The sequence below is a fragment of the Drosophila nasuta genome, chromosome 2R (genome assembly GCF_023558535.2).
Source record: "Drosophila nasuta strain 15112-1781.00 chromosome 2R, ASM2355853v1, whole genome shotgun sequence".
In the NCBI taxonomy this organism is placed as follows: Eukaryota; Metazoa; Arthropoda; class Insecta; order Diptera; family Drosophilidae; genus Drosophila; species Drosophila nasuta.
The window spans coordinates 12,947,917-12,968,864 of record NC_083456.1 but is presented as its reverse complement, the minus strand read 5'-3'; the positions used below and the strand labels follow the sequence as shown (position 1 = coordinate 12,968,864).

The window sequence follows — 20,948 nt, the reverse complement described above, 5'->3', positions numbered from 1 at the left end:
ACTTGAAACAATGCAGCAACAAATTTGTATAAGTGTAAAATGTTTCGATGTCAAATCGATCGCGTATTGTACTTACAGATAATGAATGCATCTCTATGCAGGGGAGAGTACAGATAACACAGTTTATTATAGGTTGCAAGTATTCTGTTTAGATTTTATTGAATGCTAGAACATCTGTGAACTGTATAATGCCTACAATAATTTATGCATAATATTAATAATAAACTCTTAATGAAAACATACTAATGGCTAAACGGTACTGTACGCTACTACAATTGAAAAAGGTCGAGTATGCATGTTGTGTATAAGTGTGCTTAAGAAGAATGCGGCTGATAACTGGTAAGTAAACAATACTGTCTTGAAATGTGTACGTTGACAACTTGTTTGTTTGTCTATGGTCTAAAGCTAGCTTAATTAATTAATTTACACGATCGCGGGTAGAGGGTCGAAATGCGATACGACGACGGACTCAACAAATTGCGTCAACATTCATGTCACTGGGCCTAAATGGCAGCATCATATCCTTGCAGCGATCCATGACAAAGCGTTCCAACTTGGAGCCAGCACTGAAAAGCAAAAGATTCAAAATGTTATTATAATGCTTATAAGAGTTGTACAGCGTAAACTTACTCGTAAATCTCATTGCCTCGGACATTGTAAAGATCGCAATTCTTGAACACTAGCTGAATATCGCTGAGCAACTCCTCGTTCAGCTGATATTCGCCCATATTTAGTTTCGACTTGATTTTGGCCAAGTCCATGGGCGTCTTTATAATCTTATGATAGTCGGGCACCTCAGAGGACATCACTGGGCGCAGGAATGGCCACGCCGCCTGATGCTTCATCGTTTGCTCCAGCAGAGAATACAAGGCGGCGCTATTTAATGGTAGATTGTCATTTGTGCGACGTCCCGAACGTCGATTGTTATTCTGATTGCTCGTATTGTTGTTATTATTATTGTTGTTATTGTTATTGGTAGCAGATTTGTCCAGGGAAATGCGCAAAGAGTTGCGTGATGAGCGTGAACGTTTGGCCTGCGGCTCCTCCTCATCATCGTCAGCATCGCCATCAACTGTAAATTGGAAATTTAGATTGTAATTCAAGTTGTATTTTAGCTGCTGTTTGCTTACCATGACTGGGACGGCGTCGCGCTCGTGTATTCTCATGTGATTTGCACTTTTTGCATACGAAATCGTTGCGCGGTTGTCGCTTCAATTTAACGCACTCTAGATGATACCATTCGGAGCAGCGAGCGCAACATATTTCGCAGCCATCATAGAAGCACTCCTGACAAGCCTTATCCTCCTCGCTGTCGTTAAAAAAAATAGACCATTAATAAAATTTAGATTACCAATTGATGTATTTGATCAACTTACGTGTCCTCCTCTTCATTGTTGTCGTTCTCATCATCCTCATCCACTTCCATAGAGCTATCATCGGCCTGCTCGCTGGCCTCTTCCTCCATTACCTCCTCTATCTCTTTGGACTTCAACCGACGACCCGAGCGTCGACTAGAACGTCTTGTAGCTGTGGGGGCCTTGCCATTCACCTTTACAGATATGGCTGTGGAGGAAGCCTCGCTGTGGCGATCGCTAACATCTGCCTCTTCTTCGCCCTCATCCTCATCGTTGTCATCGTCACCATCGTCGACACCCTCATCAACATCATCATCCACTTCGTCAACAATAAACTTGCGTTTCTTCTGCTGCTTGTTGCTCGCCTTGGTATTGTTGGTCAATCCCAGCTCACGCACACAAGTGTGACAATACCAATTGCCCTCTGGCACCGTGCGCATCTTTGGTTTCATGCAGAACATGTGAGTGCCACCATTGCATTGATCACACAGCAGCATCTTCTCGGGATCGGTGCCACGTCGGCACACTTTGCATAGTGATTTGTTTGTCGAACGACGCCAGAGGATACAATCATTAAGGACATTTAAATGCAGAAAGACTTGCGCATAGCTGGTGCTCTCCATGAGTGAAACTTCCCACTGCTGCAGTCGTGCCTCGCAGATGAGTTTAAGATTCTCCTGCTTGCCATCGCGTTTCATGTTCACGCCGAACGGCTCCTTCATGAAACGACGTCCAATCGCCTGCTCCACTTGCAGCAAGGCGCTGGCCATGTTGCGCACTTGTGTCTGATGCGATTTGGAGGTGGATTCGCTAATAGCTGGCACATCGCTCCCATTCACGTATTGTCCAGGATCGCGATAACTGCCGTATTTGCGACCCAATTCGCGCAACACCGCAGCCTCATCGGTTTCATCCTCCTGATCATCGAAGTCCTCGTGCGATTCTTGATCCGAATCGGCGGGTTCTTCGCTGTGCGCCTTTCGGGGTCCCCACTGCAATTTGCACTGCGGATCGTATTCATCTTTGAGCAGCTGCTGACGCCACTTCTCCATGTCCTTCACACTCAGCTTACCCAAGTCACCCGAGAAAATGTCATGCTCAAATTGTAGAATACGATCTACAAGATGAAGTCTCATCACTTCATTGAGATTCGTGTCGTCGGGCAGCCCAAAGTTGGCCTGATTGTATTTGCGATTGGTCTCGGTATGCATAGTGTGGACAAATTTCTCGCGCTTCTTATCGGTGTCCAAATTGAGCATATCCTCTGCGCAGTTTTTCACATGTTCCAGTATCAGAGTACGCAACTGACTCAGCTCGTCCAGCAGCTCCGATTCACGCCAGCCCAAGGGATTGAGTGATTTTATTAGTGCATCAATATCCTCCGGCTTGTACAAGTATGTCCACATGCGCCGCTGGGCATGAGTTTGATTGTGCACCAAGCAATTGCTTGAGTCACCGCTGCACATGAGCAGCTCGGATTGCGTTGGCGGCGATTGCTCCTCGTCTTCACCACTGATGTCAATGGGCTCCGTGGACGGTGCATGACCATTGAGACGATTCTCCTGGTTCTCCTTGTTCTCCAGCGACTGTTTGTTGGATTTGCGTGACTTCTTATCGCCGTCGCCATACAATTTAAGCAGATAAAAGCGCAGATCCTTGCGTTGCTTGGGCATCAGGGCACGCTTGCGCAGCTCCTCAGCCGAAATGTTAAGCGGTGGCTGTTCCAGGCATGTGTCGATCAGATTGTCCGCCGTGTGCTCCACAAAGATGCCCGGCATCGACTCTAGCACATAGTATTTGCGATAGCAACGATCCATGCCCAAGAACACCAAGAAGTTGAACAACTCCGACTGCAGTTTCATCACCTGCTGTTCATGCTTGCGCTGCTCGCGTTCTGATTGCGCCATCAGTTCGGCAATGCGACGATTGAGCTGCTCGCCCAGCTCCTCCTTCTGGCCGGAGTCCAGCTTTAGCTCTTTGTTCATACACTGTTGATGATGCTCGCTCGTGAGCTTGCGCTTGTTCGCCTCCACAGCCGTAAGACGACGATTCTCGGCCATCATCAAGGCACGCAAATCCACCTTGGCCTTTGCCGTCTTCTCCATGCGTTCCTCCACAATATTGATGGTCGCCGAGTACGTGAGAATCTGTGCCATCAAACAATTGACCACGCGACAAATATCTACGAAATCCAATTGTGCAATCGGCGTCGTTCTGAGCGCATGTAGAATATGTGGATGCTCTAAGCGCAGCTGCAATCCAGGATCCTCGCGTGAAGAGTAACCATTGCGATACATGACACGCCACTTCTCTGGCTTGTCCGAGATAACAGCGCCCGAGGCAAGCAAATGCAGGCGCAGAACTTCACTTAGAGTGAGTGCATCCATAGGCATCTCGTGCAGCTTGAATGAGAAATGTCGCTTCACATAAAACTGAGTACGTGAAGCGTTCTTCATGCTGTCATAAGGTTCACCCACTGCGTTGCCATAGCGCAACAAATATTTGACCGGGCATTCATCCTCCTCCTCCTTCTGCAGATCAAAGATGGTGCCCAGCAACACGAGGAGTATGTCTGACAGTGGACCAGCCACTTCACGTGCGCTAAATGCACGCGACATCTCGTAGAAATTGAGATTCTGTCGAAACACCTCCACGCCCGACAGCAACCCGCTGTAGGTGTGCATAAATTCGCGCAGCACAAACGCATCGCCAAGTATGATCTCGGGCAGGAAGGTAACTATTGGCTGGTATGTGGGCAACATGCGCTGATCATTGCGCTCTAGATCATCGGTCTTTGTGGTTAGATACCTAGTTTCCTCCTCCACGCGCAGAATGAGCTCCGCTTTCTTTTGCGCCTTTACCAGCTCCAATTCAGCGATTTTATTTTGCTTCTCCACGCGCATTCGCTCCATTTCATCGGCCAGCGACTTGGCTCGTGCTTCAGCTGATTCTTTTTTCTTGGCAATCGATTCTTCGCCTTTAACAATGTATTGATTGAGGGTTGATTGTTTCTTGGCCTCTTTAGGCTCGGGTCGCTTGATTTTCGCTGGCGAATATCGCGGCATTTTACCAATGAAAATGGTGGAAAAGCTTAACTTGGGCTCGGTCACATACTGCTTGTATAGTTCAGGCTTGGGACGCAATATGCCATCGACACGAATAACACTGTTCTTGATGAACATTGACAGATTTTCCATATTGAATTCGGTGCGCTGGCGACGCAGCTGGTCAAAGGATACAGTCATCTCAGTGCCGTTTGGCGCACGCAAAACATATTCAAGCTTATCTGTATCCTCGTAGACACCGGTATTCGGCTCTTGCATTCCTTTTCCGGGCGTAATGCCCACCACCGTGTAGATGGTATTCTTTTTTTGATTGACGGTGACCTCCTCGTTGAGAAAGAAACGTTTGCGCAAAAACTTGTTCACTATCAGATTGAGCATCTTCACGGCGGATTGGCGGGCATGCTCAATGACCAGCATCACTGGAGCTCGTAAGCTCTGTTTGAACTGTTCCAGTTTTTTCCGAGCAGTACGTTCACTCTTGAGTGCCTCTTCGAAGGTGAGTCCATCCTTGCCCGTGGCCTCGCACTGCCAAACTGTCGAGTTAATAGCCATAACATGTCGGAAATAGTGACTGTAAGAGTTCAATACATTAAATATTTAAGGAAAAGTAATTTTTCTTAATTTTAAAGGGCCTCTCTACAAAGTAAAATCAAGAAAAAAATACAAAGTAACATTTAAGCATCGCCGTGGAGGGATTGGGCTGAGTTTATTTATTGCTTTGGTATATTCAACCATATTAAAATTTGAATTTGATGTTAGCCTCTGATCGATCTTAATCATTAGCCATTAGAATCAGTCTAATTTATATACTTGAATATACACTATTATAACATAAATTATTTCGCTCTATAAGTCGAAACATTTCTTGTTTGAATATAATTGCGACAAAGTGGCAACTCCGCAAACAGCAGCTGAGAATTTGGTTCGCGCGCTTTCCGCAAATGCCGCCGCCTTCGTCGCATTGTTGCTGCCACCCCGCCTACCAACAAAGCACACTCTAGACAAAATGTTTTTTTTTTTTGCTTTTGCATGTATCGCTTGCGTTTGGCGTGTGAAGCATGCGTTCATCTGCGTCGCTTTTGTTATATACTTTAGCGCAATGTTTGCTTTGTCATTGCTATACTTTGATTGATGCATCAGCAAGCAACATTTCGAAGATAGTCAAAACAAATTGTATGTAATGAAACATAAATATTATTACTTACTCGTAATCACGAAATATCCGTTTGGTAATATAACAACAAAATACCAAGTCGTTGTCGTGGAATGTCTCATTTTTGGATTCTGTGTTGTTGAGATCAAAGCCGTCGCGTTTGCAAATCGGCATTTTTAAATTGTTTATGTCCTTAACACTTAGTACAAATTAATTAATTAATTGCAAACGACGTCGACGGCGTCTTCTAGGCAGCACAAGGCAAACTGGCAAAGTGTCTGAGGAACAGACGCGAACGAAACGAATCAAGTAAAAGGCGCCTAATTTTTTTTGCAACCTGCGAAATGTAAACCTTGTTTACCAACGCACATTAACTTGAATTTAACGATTTAATGCTGTTGGTAACTTGTAATGCTGCTAGCACTATTTTTCAACAACTTTTTTACAATAATGTTCGCTTTTCCTTTTAATATAATAAATTTTCCACGCGCGCCTCGCAAATTTCGCTTGGCGTTTGATGCTAATGCCAAATCTGCTCAAGACTCGCGACTTCTCGACTATCGATATCGCATTTGTAAACAAGTAAAAGCGTCGCTGTTTTTTTAATATCGATACTTTGCGCGGCACAATTCAGGGTTGACAATATCTTAGCATATCTGGCATGCTTTTTACGATCGACTGCGGGCAACTATTAAAACTGAGAATTTTAAAAAGCTCTTTCACATTTAGCAAACTATTTTGGAAATACAATAAACATGTTTTATTTCAACTGCTGAAGCTGTTACACGGAAATCATTTTGAATTGAAGAACTTCTATGATAATTTGACACATTTCTTATAGTGGGCGGGTATTAAAATACCATATCAACAAAAATTTCTTAACGATATCTATCTAAATGAATTTATGAAACTTAACAATTTTTATAAAGGTTTGCTTATATTTATTATTACTAAGATTTTATATGTTGCGCACGATTTCTCGCTTGAAGCAATAATTGTCAACACTGGACAGAACTAGCAAAGTAGTGTTTAAAAATCAAAAACGCACTAGCATTCAATACGTTTGTTCTTCTCGCGTATTTAGGCAGATTAAATTAAAGTTAAAAATTAAAAAACTAATCGCTCAAGAACTTAACATCCCTGCATTGAACGATGTGCAGTGTTGTGAAGTAAGTTGCAGCTGTGAGTTCGATCTGCATAGATATCGATGCTCACATGTATCGATAAGACATCAACAACTCTACTGTAAAACGGAATATAAAACACACACAAAAAAGTTTGCGGAAAAAGAAAAAGTGCATTTGGCCTGACTGCTGACAGTAAAAATAATATTACACGGCGGTCACATAAAGTTGCAATGTGTGCGATACAGTGTAAAAAACATAAAAACATGCGCTACTGCGTATGACGATGGAATTTTAATTTGCAACAAAACAACTAAATAATAATCGTAGGTAGGCCTCAGTTTCAGCAACGGACTAGCATTCAGTCAATCAGTTGCTGCGCTGCTGCTTCAGTTCATTCTTTCGCTCTCTTGTCTTCCTCTTCTACGTTTCGTGCGACACAAGCAACAGTAACACACACAGAACGATATTTTTGTCGAGGGGCAAAAACTGTACGCGCTCTTGTAACAGTGTGTGTAAAAGTGTAATTGTGTGTGTTGTGTTTGTGTTGAGTGTGGGTGAGTGAGAGAGAGGAGGGAAGGAAGGAAGCAGCGCAAAAAACCAAAATAATGTACAAAAGTTTAATGTCTCGTTTTGTCTCTACTTATGCAAATTGCAGTCTGTTTTTCACGCGCTCGTAGTGTGTGTTTACGTGCGTGTGTTTCGCCTGCCTTAGTGTAATTTACTAAAAGTACTCCAGCAAACCAACCGATATATTCGTGAGGCAACAACAAAAAGCCTGATATATATACTACTACCTATAAATGATGATGGTTCGTAGACGAGCTCGGCCCGCCAAAGAGCAGCCCGCCTTAATGGTGGTAACCTCGAGTGGCCATGTTGCAGCTGTTGACAACGAGATGGCGGCGGCGTTGCCATTCAACAATGTTTCTGCTGCTGCAGCTGCAGCGGCGGCTGCCACAAATCTGCTGGATGATCAATATTTTGCGAGCCCAAAGCGAAAAGACTGCCGCCTCATGAAAACAAATGAAAATCTCAAGGCGCTGAATAATAATAATACTGCACATATTTACAACAACAAAGACAACAAAGCAAACACATCAACAACAACAAAGCCAGACACTGGCCGCGCAATAGGTAAGAATTATTTACTCTTTATTTTTTGTTTCATTTTATTTTGAGGTTAACTTTTTTGTTTTGTCGCACTTTCCCCCTCCCTACCTGCCTCCCTCCCTCCCTCAGGCGTACCACTTGCAACACGCTCACAGACACGCACCATTGAAAACTTTTTCCGTGCGAATGCTGCCAAGAAAATGACCACAATTCTAACACTACCAACAGCAACAACAACAACGGCAAACGCAGAGCAAAAGACAATAAATGACGAGGAGCTGCTCGAGGAAGATCATGAGGTGGAAGACGACGACGAGGAGGAGGCAGAGTCAGAGTCCTACGATGCAAGGTCGACAGCATCCCCAGCGACCAGCACAAGCAACACAAGCTCACCAGCATATCATCAACAGCTCGACGATTTGGTGGAAGTCGAGCCGACAACCAACAATGACAACATCAACGTTGCCTGCAGCTTCATGCCGAGCACACAGACAACCGATATACACATGCATCGCTCGACGCTGCGCGACAGTCACAGTTCGTCGCACAGCAGCAGCAGCAGCAGCGCTGCCACATCGGAGAATCTATTTCTACAGGAGCCAGTGTTGACGCTGGACATTGATCGTACACCCACCAAAGCATCCAGCATACGCATTAACAAGAGCTTCGAGATGGCCAACAATGCGGTATTCTCATCGCCGCCTTCAGTGCTCAGCGCTTGCGTGCTGAATGGTCGCTTCAATCAGATTGTCACGCTCACTGGCCACGTGTTGGATGAGCCAGATCAGCAACACCAGCAGCAGCCAGGTGTGGAGATGCAGCTACAACAACAACAGCCGTTGAACGGCTTCGAATTGGACCAACATGACAGCAGTTCCTGCGACAGTGGTGTCGCCTGCAGCCTAACGACGGGCACATCGCCCGCTGTTTCAGGGATGCGACGACGTAAACCCGCCACGCCGCATCGCATACTTTGCCCCTCGCCGATAAAGACAATGGCACGTGATGCCGGCACATTGCTCAAAGGCGAGACGCAATCACCGAGAAAATCGCCACGTAAACTGCAATCGCAGTTGGTCGCCGCAGTCGCTGCAACGGGCGGCTGCAAGTCGCGACGAAGACTGAATCAGCCAAAGCCACAAGCGCCTTACCAACAACAGCAACTACAACTGCAGCAACAGCAACAACAAGAAATTTGCCTGGCCAACGATGACATTGTTGTGCTGGAGGACGACGACGATGATGACGATGTGCATGCATTGCTGAAGGCGGCAGAGGAGCGTGAGAATCAGAACAAAGCTAAACTAATGCTCAAGCCAAACGCTGTACCCGCTGTTGCTGTGAAGCCAAAGCCCAAAACTGCCAAGGCGAGAACAGCAACAGCAGCCGCGGCGGCTGCCAAATCACAGCCTCTGGCTGCCACAAATGGGAATCGCGAGATGACCGATTTCTTCCCCGTGCGACGCAGCGTGCGCAAGACAAAGACCGCTGTTAAGGAGGAGATGATGCGCAATCTGGAACAAGCAGTGCTCGAGGAACGTTGCGAAGGTCTGCAGATACGTCATTTCACGGGTAAGGGGCGTGGCGTTGTGGCAGAGCGACGCTTCAAGCGTAACGAGTTCGTTGTCGAATATGTGGGCGATCTCATTGCCATCAGTGAGGCGACAGATCGCGAGCGACGCTATGCGCTGGACGAGAACGCGGGCTGTTACATGTACTACTTCAAGCACAAAAACCAGCAATACTGCATTGATGCCACCGTGGACACCGGTAAGCTAGGACGCCTCATCAATCATTCGCGCAATGGAAATCTAATGACCAAAGTGGTTGTTATCAAGCAACGGCCACATTTGGTTCTGCTAGCCAAGGACGACATTGAACCCGGCGAGGAGCTCACATACGATTATGGCGATCGCTCCAAGGAATCGCTATTGCATCATCCATGGCTGGCATTTTGAGCCGCCACTGTGGCAACTATCATTACCTAAATACATAACAAATAATATTAGCTAAGCATATATTCATTGATGAGAGAGAAGAGAGATACTTGATAAAGATGAAGAAAAAAAGAGATGAAGTCGATGGAAGTTGTGCAAATTAACGTCACTTCATCATATTTTTTTTTACGATTTGTTAACGTTTTTGCTTTGTGTTAAGGCATCGATCGATTGAATTGAAACTGTTAAACATTTAGATGAAGAAGTTGAAGAAAAGCAGTATGCTGATGAATTATGACATTAACATTGCATTCACATTTATAATGAACGTACATACTATTTATATAGGTATAGAGATATGTAATATTAAATTGCTAATTATTATATTATGTACTATTTACTGCCATAGTGCTATCTATTTACACCCCGTGCACCTCGCTCGCCAATCCCAAAATCCAAAAAAAAAAACAAAAAAACCGCAAAGAGAAAAAACAAAACAAATTCTGACTAGATTAGACAAACATATGTTTATAATTATTGCATTAAAAATCCATTAATCCCCTCACATACATACATATATTGCACACATTTAACGAGGCTTTCTGTAGCGTCCTCTGGCAACTCGCAACTTCCTGAGAGAGTGAGAGACACAAGGATGCGTACAAATAAGAGACGGCATTGGCCATCTACTTGTACCCATTCACTTCTCCCCTTGAGCTTCCTCAGGCAATAAGTGAGCCGCATTGTTCGATGTAGACTATAAGCAGGTTTCAATGACACCACGCCTCCCTCCTTTCAGAAGGATCACATAAAATGAATCTAATTAATATGCCGCAGCCCTTCCGCCCATCACCAACGCCTCTCCGTTCCCATAGAGACGATCCCCGCCCCTCTAGATATTGATAAGTAAATAAGTGCAAGATTGTATTGCAGACAACAAAACTTGGTTCAAATTATCAAATAAATAACAAAATTCATTTGCAATTATGATTTTTATTCATTTTTGTTTTTGTTTATTTATATCTCTGCGCATATTTATACAGTACAGTACATTATCTATTAGTTGTATAATATATATATATATATAATTTGTAGCACATAATACACATTTACTTTTAATTTGTAGTCGTAATTGAAATGAAGCAGCAAAACCAACATTTTATCATGTCGCATGTTTAGGTTTTATTTTAATTTCATCTTTGTTAGCAAAATAAAAAATACATAAAACAAAATAAAATATACAAATCACACTCACACAGACAGACACAAATGCATAATTTACAATTTAAGTCTACGTTTACGATCATCGATTGAATTTAGTTATAATTTATTACATTTTAATTGTTTTAATTTCACATACACACATGCACTCGCAAGCAGATAAAAAATAATAAAAAAAAAAAAACAAAGAAAACAAAAACATTACGCAAAATAAATAAATGAAACATTTAACACAAAAAGTGCGAAGCCGACGATTGTTCTTTGTTTCACTTCGGAGATCATGGCAGACTATATATGACTACTCTCTTGGAATGCACGGCGCTATATAGTACAATTCTAATATCGTAACAAATTCTATTCAACTTACACAGACAGGCATACAAGACATTCACAAACATAAATATATTTATATCGAAATATATTTAAATATTTATATTCCTTTAGAAAAAAATGTCGCTTAGGCGGCGAGCTTCATCTGGAGTATCTCACTTATGGAATGGCTGGGACTCTTTTTGTTGCTTAATTTAAAATGGAAACGAAACCAATAAAATTGACTTGACTTCGGCATAAACTGGGGACGATACAATGTTAATATCCTAAAGGTTTTGAAACAGCGAAAAGAATTGAAAATTTGCAAAATTCAAGAGGTATAATCATACTTCTACACACTAAAAGTATTACAATAGCAGCTCTTAAAGAACTATTATTACTATTAGTACTAGGTTGCTGAGTAAGTTAAGTATTCGGGGCCTGCTAATTTCAAAAGTTTCTCACAAAATATTGCACTAAGGAAATTAATTTTCCGACATCGAATTCTCATTCATTGCTTTACTATTTTTTTGTTTTGACTATAACTACGGCCTAAGAGTTAAACAACAACGACAACTGCAACGGCAACAACGATGACGACAACAACAACAGCAACAGCAATAAGCTATAGCAACAATTACAAACTACGCACACTCACACACATTCTCTCTCACACATACTATACACACAGTTCAACAATAACAAGGAGCAACATTATGTGCAGCTTCTCTCAAAACTTATTTAGCAAATGAATTAAATATCAAGACGGATTCATAATACTGACTGGAGGACGCGTTAATTCTTTTTCTATGCCTTGCCTATGTCAAGATGCTTGCCTCGGCTGTTAGGGGGCGTGGCTGTGGCGCCACCACTAACAACGTTGACGACTTTTTCTGCTGTGGCCTCCGCAGCTTTTGTCATTTCTTGGCACTAAAACTGGGCTTTGGCAGCGAACTCATGAATGCTCCAGCATTCGTGGGCAAAGCCGGTGCCACAAAACTCAGATCGGGTATCAGAGAGATGCGTGGCGCCACCTTGGCATTGCCCAGATGAAACTGCTGACGTTGCTGCTGCTGTTGTTGTTGCTGCTGCTGTTGCAATTGCTGCTGATGGTGTTGATGATGCTGCTGCTGATAAGTTGCAGTTTGCGCTGTTAATGGTGTCGCTGTTGGCGCCGTGGAAAAGTCATGCATCATATGAATCTGCTGTGGTATGGCTGGCACATTGTTGTTGTTGTTGTTATTGTTGCTGCTGCCGTTGTTGCTGCTTTGATATTTCGGAACCAGATTGCTGTGTCCGCCCTGCTGTTGCTGATAGAGGCTCATGGGATTATTGTAAAAGTTGGCACTCTGCCAGGCGCCCGAATTGAATTGGGGCGCAGCACGTGAATTGAGCGTGTTGTTGGCCAACGGTGTGCTGCTCACAAAGTCCGACCAGTCGTCCTCTTTGGCTGCAACTGATTGTTGTTGCTTCTGCATCTTGACAACATTGTTGTTGTGGTTGTTTTGTAGCTGCTGCTGTTGCTGTTGTTGTTGTTGCTGCACAGGCACAGACACAAAGTCCGACCACTCATCATCCTCCTGCTGCTGTTGCTGTTGTGGCGGCGGCGCCTGTTGCTTTGGCGACTGCTGCGCCACCGTTGCACTTATCGTGGGCGGCTTGGACTGATGCGAGAATAGCTCCTCGATGCGCGCCAATTCCTCGGCATTAATGCTGGCCAACGCATTGTCGCCCCACTCAATGCTCGGCTTGGCCAATGGAATTGTTTGCGGCAACAGAATGGCCGGACTAAGTATCATCTGCTCCCCAAAAGTAGGCGTGCCATTTCTTGGTGGCTGCAGCTGTTGTGCAGTCGTACTCTTAATGGCCGAAACAGTCGCTGTCACCGACTGGAAATCACTGAAGTCATCGTCCTCGGCAGCTGGTTTGCTGCCCAATTTGCTGGGCGAATCTAGGCCAAATGGCGGCGGTTTGTATTCCACATCGCGATACTCCTTCTTGACGACTGTTTCGTCTATGATAATGCCAGCCGAAGCGATCTCGTAGTCAAAATCGATGGGCGCCAGCGTTGTTGTCTTGGCCACCGCCGTGTCTGACTTTGAGGGCGTGTAAATATGCGTCTCCTTGAGGGGCAGCGCATAAGTATTGCTGCTGCTGACTTCATGCAATTGCTGCTGGTTGCTATTGACTGTGGTGGTTGTTGTTGGTGGCGGCGATGGCGTTGGGGAGCTTCTCAGATCAAGCTGCTGCTGCGGCTGAGCGAGCTGCTCACTGTCGTCGAAGTGGTGGCCATTGCCGTCTGCTGATAGAGCAGGCGATAGCGTCGCTGTTGCTGCTGCAACAGCAAATACTGATGCTGTTGCTGCGGTGTCATCGAAATGGGCGGCATCGTTGCCACTTGTGATTGCTTCATCGATGCTGTTCTTGCTGCTGCTGCTGTTGTTGTCGATTGCTTCGCTCTTCCCTTGCCCATTAGCAATGCCAGGCTGCGCTTTAACTTGGCTCGTTTGTGGTGTTGCTGCTGCTGCTGTGGCTGAAGTTGTTGTTGCTGCTTCCAGTCCTGTGAACCACACAAAGAGATCAAGCATTAGTTTGAGGCATTAACAATAGCTGAGGACAAGTGACAACATGAGAACTAAGATACGAAGTTAACTAGTGCAGAAGAGGGGGGCCTGAGGGTTAAAAACAGTTGGGAGTTGCATATAAGAGTATATATAACAGTAGTAGAAGAACAAATTGAAAACGAAACGAAACGAAACAATATGCTATTATTGAATAAACAACTCTACAACACGCACGAAGCCAACGAAACTTACTAAGATCCAGCAAGGCGACGTGAGCAGTGATATTTGTGTTGTTTATTGTTGTTGTTGTTGTATTAGTTGTAGTTGTTGTTTTTGTTATTGCATGATTGTTGTTATTGCAGATGGTGGCAAAATGTGTGACAAAATTGTGCATTTCATTGGCATTGTTGTTGTGGATGTCGTTGTTGTTATTAAAGTTGTTGTTATTGTTGATTGTCATATTGTCATTTAGATTATCGGAGAGGAGTTCAAGTTCCATCGCATCCCAGGCATCGTGATTGTTATTGATATTGGAGTAGTGGGAGTAGTTAGAGGTAACAAGATTTATTTTATCAGCATTAGCCACCATCGTTACTTGGTCTAGTTGTTGTTGTGGTTCTTGTTCTTGTTGTACTTGTTGTTGTTCCAATTGTAATGTCTGTACATGTGATTCTAAATACAATTTATCATAAGGATAAATTTTCAGTTCAAAGATGGTGGGCACAAGAAACAAGTGAATCAACACGGATACCCTTACAGAACAACATTTCCAACATTCCAACAAAAATAAATAATTCGCAAAACAACAAATGGCCTACGAATTGAGATTTTTCCTTATCTAAATACTATATCAAGTTCTAAGCGAGTTAAATAACAGGGGAAGTTATTATTTTTCTCGACTAGAGAACTGGAAGGGCGTTATCTCTATAAATTTAATTTATTACTTTTTTTTTTGTAAACTTAAAGTGATTTACTACCTACTTTTGTATTAAAAATAAATTGCAAAGAAATTGTGCTTACGTTATCTTTACAGGAAAGACCTAAATTTGGTTTATCGATTATAAGCGACCAAATTTAATGCAGCAAAGGGTTTCACAATAAGACAGACATTTAGTGACGTAGCTTTCGTCTGTTTATTAAAAACATATGTTGCACCTATTTTATATTTAAACTGTTCAAATATATACTATATATATAGAAATACTTAAACAATAATCTTCAAATAGGTTACTAATTAAAAAGTCTTATTTGATTCAATCGGATCAACTTTAAATCGATATTGACTAGATAAAATGGTACAAATTCTAAATTGATTGACAAATATCTCAATTATTTTGAAGATGTTTTCGCAGTTAAATAACATAAATATCATTTTAGTCATTAAAATATTAGTTTGCCATTGTTATAAGTCTTAGTTTGTAATGTAATTTCTCAGCTTATGACCGATATTTACACAAATTAATGACAATAATATCAACAGCATTGTGAAGGTTCTGCAAGGGCATTTGGAAATCGGTGCTTGCCGAAGCCAAAGTGTGTTTTGTCAATTGCTATTAAAACAGTTTGCGAGGTAATGAAAACAGAAACAAAATGAATGTGAAACAAAAATTAAATCAAAACTTGTCGGGCAGATAATAACAGCCAATAAACTGCAGGCCAATCAATTCAGTATACTCAGTTGGGTTGTTAAGCGAAAGCATTTGTTGTGGATCAAACTAAAAGCGTATTGTTTGGGGATTCAACGAGCGAGAGGCGGTGGCAAAATTTTGGTAACGAGAGCATCGTGTGTGTAGCAGTTTTCTTTTTTTCATTGGCGGCAACTAAGTGCTAAGTGTGAGCAGGGCCAATGACCCAACTTGACTGGCCACTTACCCTCTAAAGGCAGCTGGCTGGAGACGCTGTTGTTATTGTTGGCGGGCTGCCAGCTGGAAATGAGTTGAGGCTCCAACACAGTTGCTGGCGTTGGTTTGAGTGGCTTCAGTGGATTGTAGCTCAGATTGGCGGCAAAACGTGGCATCGATGAGTTCCACTTGTCGCCAAACAACTGCAAGATCAGAATAGTTGATAAGCATTGAAAGGGAAAACTATTTCTTTATTACTTACAATATTACGCGAGTCAATGCCCAAGGAACGCACCAGGGAGTGTCGCATCTCAGAATTCACCCACTGATAGTCCAGAGCATGTGCCTGCTCAATGGCTCCAAATTGCAAGCTCTGCACATCCGCCAGCGGCGTCTGTTTTACTGCTGCCTGCTTTTCGCCGCTGCTCGCTTCCACGTTGGGGAACATAACATCCAGCACTGGCTTCACACGCTCTGTGATACTGAGCAGAGCAGCAGCTGGCGGCGGTGGCTGGGGCAACACAATTTGTGGGACAACTGCAGGTTCAGCTGATACAAATGAGGGTTCTGAGAAATCGCCAAAGTCATCATCATCGTCACCATCATCCGCCACAATGGCTGCTTCCACGGGAGGTGTTGCAAAATCTTGGAAATCATCAAAGCCATCATCATCATCATCAGGTTCTGTTTCAACTGGAACAACTGTAACTGGAGCTGCAACAGCTGCTAGTGGCGCTGTTGTAGCTGACACTATAGCTGTCGCTTCCACAACTGGCGCTGGAGCTGCTGCAAAGTCCGCAAAATCACCAAAGTCGTCATCATCATCTTCATCTTCAACTATGCCATTTACTTTCATCTCCATTTGAGGTAGATCTTCGGGCGGCGTCTCTTGGAATGCAGCAAAGTTGTGGTGCTCAACATGGGGCAGATGACTGCTCAATGAAGGCGGGTCTTTTACAGTGGGTGTGGCTACAATCTCTATGGCAAAAAAGTTATCAGCACCCTCAGGTATGAATAGTTCTTTGGGTTTCTTTGGCGAACACTCCTCGTCACTGTCATCTGTGACATCCTCCAGCGTCACCTGGTGGCACAATACAGGTGCTTTGGTTGTTTCCTGCTGTTGTTCCGACTGCTCTTGTTGGTCATCGGCTACAGGTGATAAGGTGCCACTTTCGCTGGAATACAGACTTAAGCTGTCAAGTTTGAGTGAGGGTATGTTATCATTGGTATTGGCTTCTTCCTCGTCTGCCTCTTCGTCTTCCGGATCTTCTTGATCCTCTGCCTGCTCTTCTTCAGCTACCACTTCAAGGGTTTCCAAAGGTGGCGGCATATCTGCTTCAATTGTTGTTGCTTCCAACTCGGGCGCCTTCACCTGATAATTGAAAGCCTCCACTGTTGGTTTGGCAGTTGCCGTTGCATGACCATTGCTTAAATCTTTCGCTGCTTCTATTGATATGGACAGCTCTGGCAACGAGGGCACTGCAAGGTTATAAGATTAGATCCACTTCAAAAAGGCATTAAAACGCAATTACCTTTTGCATGGAGCGTGGCTTCGGTGACTAAGCCATACTCAGAGTATTCGTCAGCGTCGCCGTCAGCGTCTTCTAAGTGTAGCGTCGATGGCAGCCCCGAATCGTCGTCATCCTCGCCAAAATCAATCGGGGGTGGCGTGCTGCATAATAGCGGCGGCGGCACATTCACCATTTCGACGTCGTGAGTCCTTTGTTCTAATTTCCTGTTCTTTTTCTTGTTGTTGTTGTGCTAATTTGGCTAACAGCAGCTGCGAAACACTTCAGGAACTCTCGCTAAGTGACGTTTCAACCCGTTTATCAGCGTCTGTGTATTAGTTATTCTCTGTGTGTGTGTATGTGTGAGCCCACTCAAGGTCTGTGTTGGAATTTTCTTACTGGTTTTGGAATTTATACAAACGCATACACTTGACCGTCAGCACTTTGTCCACACAAATGTCACTTTCCAAATATTATATGGCTACACTATCGAAATCAATTGCTTTTATATGCAAAAATAGCCATTTCTTTTAACAAAACAAATTTTTTTCCAGGTTTAGTTCTGACATTCACACTTAGAGATGTGTGACATGTCACAAGTATTTACACAGAAGTAACGAGTCAAAGTTGTGCTGCACCACTAATAAGCAAAGCAATTGCGCCAGCAAACTTGATATTAAATTTGGCTATAAGGAAACGATTGAAAATTTTAATTAAAATAATGAAAACCGTATTTATAAAAAGTTCACTATGAATTTATTTTTATAAAAATAAATTAGAGCATTGAGTGCTTTGCAACACTATAACAACGATACCTGATAGTTATCGATAGGCCACTTGTCAGTCTGACAGCTGCTTTAAGGTTATACTACAACAGTAGAGAATTTGGATTTCCATTGATTTTCGGTAAATAAATGTTATTTAATACGGTATTTGCATAATTACGCATTATCGGCATTGTGCAATGGCCAAGGCTACTTTTGTCAGTGGCAACCCAAATAACCCATTCTATTTGCATTACAGATTACGCTGTGCATATTACATAACTAAGCAAAAATGTCTCAGGCTCCAGTTCGTGTTTCGCCACTGATCAAGCTCGGCAGATGGTCCCTGCTCCTGGTAGGCATTGCCTATGGTGCTGCCCACCAAAGCCGCCTGTCCAAGAAGGAGGAGAAGGTGCGTGAAATCGAGGCCCAGCAGAAGGTGATCCGTGATGCCAAATTGGCTGAGGAGAAGAAGCGTAACGCTGCCGCTGAAATTAGAGCTCTGGAAGAGCTCTCCAAGCCCAAGAAGTAGATGATCGATCGCCCTTTATAAGTTTGTTTTAAGTTCAATTGCTACGATACTCGATAACGAACTATTCAAGGACGACGATACATAAACATCCAAATTCCGAAAGCCAAGAAAGGCGATCATCAACATCAAAGGCAGAGTTGCCTTTCTTTTTGAAGTATCGGTCTATCGTTTTTTGTGTTTACTACGAACAGTTTGTGAAAATTATTGCAGCAAATTAAATGATTAAAAAACAAATATGTAAAACATAAAAGTGTGTCAGTATGTTGTGTTCTTTATTGCAAGTTTGTTGTTGGTATTTATGTTTTTATATAATTCGCCGGCGAAACTGAAGTTCTAGATTAAACAGCTGATCGTTGCCCGGATTTTAGATTTGTGCCAATTTTGGCGAATTTGTTTTGTTGTTGAATCAATAATAATTCGCTGCCTAGGCAATAATTTAAAGGTGTTGAAACACACACCTGACGTGTTGTCAGCACACGCAAGTTATTTAATACGCCATCACATGCCAGCAGGAGATGACCAACTTTTTGGAGGAGTTGCCAAAACACTTGCAGGAGATTGCGGAGCGAGGTATGGCGCGGGGGAAGGGGTGGAACCTCTTCAAAAGAACTTAGCACTTAATATATGATTTTAATCTGCTCTCACTTAGTTAACATACGCACTCCGGAGGCAATACTAACGACGCCTCAAGTCAAGTTTTTGGATACCCGACTTCGTCCATTGAACACTTGCGTCCACAGTTGCACTCCAGAAGATGTGCGCATCCTAAAGGAGGCTGCTGCCAAGTGGCTGGCCGAGACGCCAGCTTCAGGTAAGCATAACCTACCAATCGACATTATATCTATCTATTTCGCATCCTTCTTTTAGCGGATTCACTCTTCAGACCACCCGCTAGTTTGAAGTGGTCTCGCTTGACATTTGGTTGTGCTGCACTTGATCGTTGCTCCGGCGGTGGCATTGTGACGCGAGGCATTACCGAAATATGTGGCATATCTGGAGCTGGCAAGACTCAACTGCTGTTGCAGTTATCGCTCGGCGTGCAGCTACCAACACGCCTTGGCGGCTTGGGCAAAGGTGTCGCTTTCATCTGCACAGAGGATATTTTTCCATCACGTCGCCTGTTGCAAATAAGCAAGGCATTCGAGGCACGCTATCCCGAGGAGAAGCTCAACTTGCTTGGCAACATATTCATCGAGCATCAATATGAGAGCGTAAGTTAGTGAGGCAAATCTTTCCGTTCAAATTTTAATCTATGACTCTATTACAGCAACCATTGCTGGACTGCGTGAACAATCGCTTACCCCAACTGCTGCAGGAGCATAGCATTGGGCTGATCATTATTGATTCAGTTGCTGCCATCTTTCGTTTGTATACCGACTTCGCGGCACGGGCGCGTGACATGCGTCGCATGGTCAATGCACTGCTCACCTATGCGGACAAGCATCACTGCGCTGTGGTCTGCACAAATCAGATGACGGCAAGTCTTAAGCAGGACGATCAGCAGTCGTCACAGGATGTGCCCTGCTTGGGCATACAGTGGGCTAATTTGGGACGCACACGCATGCGCATTTCGAAGGTGCCCAAGCAGCACAAGGTCGCCGATGATTTGCTGACAGTGCGCAAGCTGGAGATCATCTATTCACCTGAGACGCCAAATGCATTTGCCGAGTTTCTAATTACCGCAGACGGTATTGTTGATGTGCCGCAGCCTGGTCCAAAAAAACTAAAAATTGTAAAATGATCAACTACATTCTTTTTTTGCTGAATTTGTTTATTTTCTTTACGTTTTGAATTTAAAATATGTAACGGCTGCTGATCTGCGCGTTTCTTATGCATTTAATTGTAATTCTTGTTTTGTTTTTGTACAAACACTCACATTGAATATGAATTTTTATTTTTCATTCAATTGTAATTTACACTTAGTACAGTACTGTAGTTTATCTGTTACGTTTAGTATAGTTAAATTAAATTTGTAATTAACATGACTTCACCAATTGTTGTTGTTGTTGTTGCTGTTGTGGTTTACTCTTGCCTTTGCTGTTATTACTGCGCTCCCTCTGTAGCTTCTCTGTCTAGCTCTTTCGTATACTTTATCACATGAAATTTCCGAAAGTTCAAATTACATTAGTTACACAATATATTTATATATATATATTCTCGTATGTAGTTGTTTTGAATCTAGTTCTTTTTTTTTTGTTTATTAATTAATACAGCTCATTAAACATTTAAATGCGTTTCTAATGGCAACATTTACAAAGCCTAAACTTAATATTAGTGCTTAAATATAACAAATACATATTGCACCCATAACTTACTTAACGGCCTCAATTGTTATTGTAAAAAGTAGACCGTTACCCGAAATGTCCTTAGATAGATTGACAACAAAATTTGTCCGTGTTTGCTAGTAGCAAACTCTTGAATTTCAATTTAATTACAAATCCGTTTTTCTTGTTGACATTAAA

At 43.1% G+C, this 20,948-nt stretch overlaps 5 protein-coding genes across 8 annotated transcripts; 3 read left to right on the top strand and 2 right to left on the bottom strand.

Moving 5' to 3' along the window:
• Nucleotides 1-10: 10 nt before the first annotated feature.
• LOC132787519 (bromodomain adjacent to zinc finger domain protein 1A) lies at nucleotides 11-6,333 on the bottom strand. The gene is made up of 5 exons (XM_060794616.1): nucleotides 5,626-6,333; nucleotides 1,377-4,991; nucleotides 1,131-1,309; nucleotides 631-1,072; nucleotides 11-566 (listed from the first exon to the last, which is right to left on the bottom strand). Exons 1-5 carry the CDS (start codon nucleotides 5,745-5,747, stop codon nucleotides 470-472), a joined length of 4,455 nt encoding a protein of 1,484 aa, XP_060650599.1. The 5' UTR covers nucleotides 5,748-6,333; the 3' UTR covers nucleotides 11-469.
• Nucleotides 6,334-6,656: 323 nt separating this feature from the next.
• LOC132787524 (histone-lysine N-methyltransferase PR-Set7) lies at nucleotides 6,657-10,811 on the top strand. 3 transcript variants are annotated; one of them, XM_060794626.1, is made up of 3 exons: nucleotides 6,657-7,027; nucleotides 7,356-7,834; nucleotides 8,039-10,811. In XM_060794626.1, the coding sequence occupies exons 2-3, from the start codon at nucleotides 7,501-7,503 to the stop codon at nucleotides 9,766-9,768; spliced, it is 2,064 nt and encodes a 687-aa protein (XP_060650609.1). In that variant the 5' UTR covers nucleotides 6,657-7,027; nucleotides 7,356-7,500; the 3' UTR covers nucleotides 9,769-10,811. The 3 variants fall into 3 exon arrangements, with proteins under 3 accessions (XP_060650609.1, XP_060650608.1, XP_060650607.1); XM_060794625.1 differs by having other exon boundaries at nucleotides 6,662-7,023; nucleotides 7,940-10,802; XM_060794624.1 differs by having other exon boundaries at nucleotides 6,662-7,027; nucleotides 7,940-10,802.
• A 341-nt stretch (nucleotides 10,812-11,152) lies between these two features.
• LOC132787520 (homeobox protein 5) lies at nucleotides 11,153-17,920 on the bottom strand. 2 transcript variants are annotated; one of them, XM_060794617.1, is made up of 5 exons: nucleotides 17,215-17,920; nucleotides 15,945-17,161; nucleotides 15,714-15,885; nucleotides 14,094-14,513; nucleotides 11,153-13,837 (listed from the first exon to the last, which is right to left on the bottom strand). In XM_060794617.1, exons 1-5 carry the CDS (start codon nucleotides 17,384-17,386, stop codon nucleotides 12,195-12,197), a joined length of 3,624 nt encoding a protein of 1,207 aa, XP_060650600.1. In that variant the 5' UTR covers nucleotides 17,387-17,920; the 3' UTR covers nucleotides 11,153-12,194. The 2 variants fall into 2 exon arrangements, with proteins under 2 accessions (XP_060650600.1, XP_060650601.1); XM_060794618.1 differs by lacking the exon at nucleotides 14,094-14,513 and having other exon boundaries at nucleotides 11,161-13,837; nucleotides 17,215-17,913.
• Nucleotides 17,921-17,987: 67 nt separating this feature from the next.
• On the top strand, nucleotides 17,988-18,736 carry LOC132787531 (ATP synthase subunit e, mitochondrial). Its single transcript, XM_060794635.1, has 2 exons — nucleotides 17,988-18,096; nucleotides 18,214-18,736. The coding sequence occupies exon 2, from the start codon at nucleotides 18,247-18,249 to the stop codon at nucleotides 18,484-18,486; it is 240 nt and encodes a 79-aa protein (XP_060650618.1). The 5' UTR covers nucleotides 17,988-18,096; nucleotides 18,214-18,246; the 3' UTR covers nucleotides 18,487-18,736.
• A 106-nt stretch (nucleotides 18,737-18,842) lies between these two features.
• Nucleotides 18,843-20,947, top strand: LOC132787529 (DNA repair protein XRCC3). The gene is made up of 4 exons (XM_060794631.1): nucleotides 18,843-19,056; nucleotides 19,136-19,297; nucleotides 19,354-19,697; nucleotides 19,754-20,947. Exons 1-4 carry the CDS (start codon nucleotides 19,002-19,004, stop codon nucleotides 20,225-20,227), a joined length of 1,035 nt encoding a protein of 344 aa, XP_060650614.1. The 5' UTR covers nucleotides 18,843-19,001; the 3' UTR covers nucleotides 20,228-20,947.
• Nucleotide 20,948: the final 1 nt, after the last annotated feature.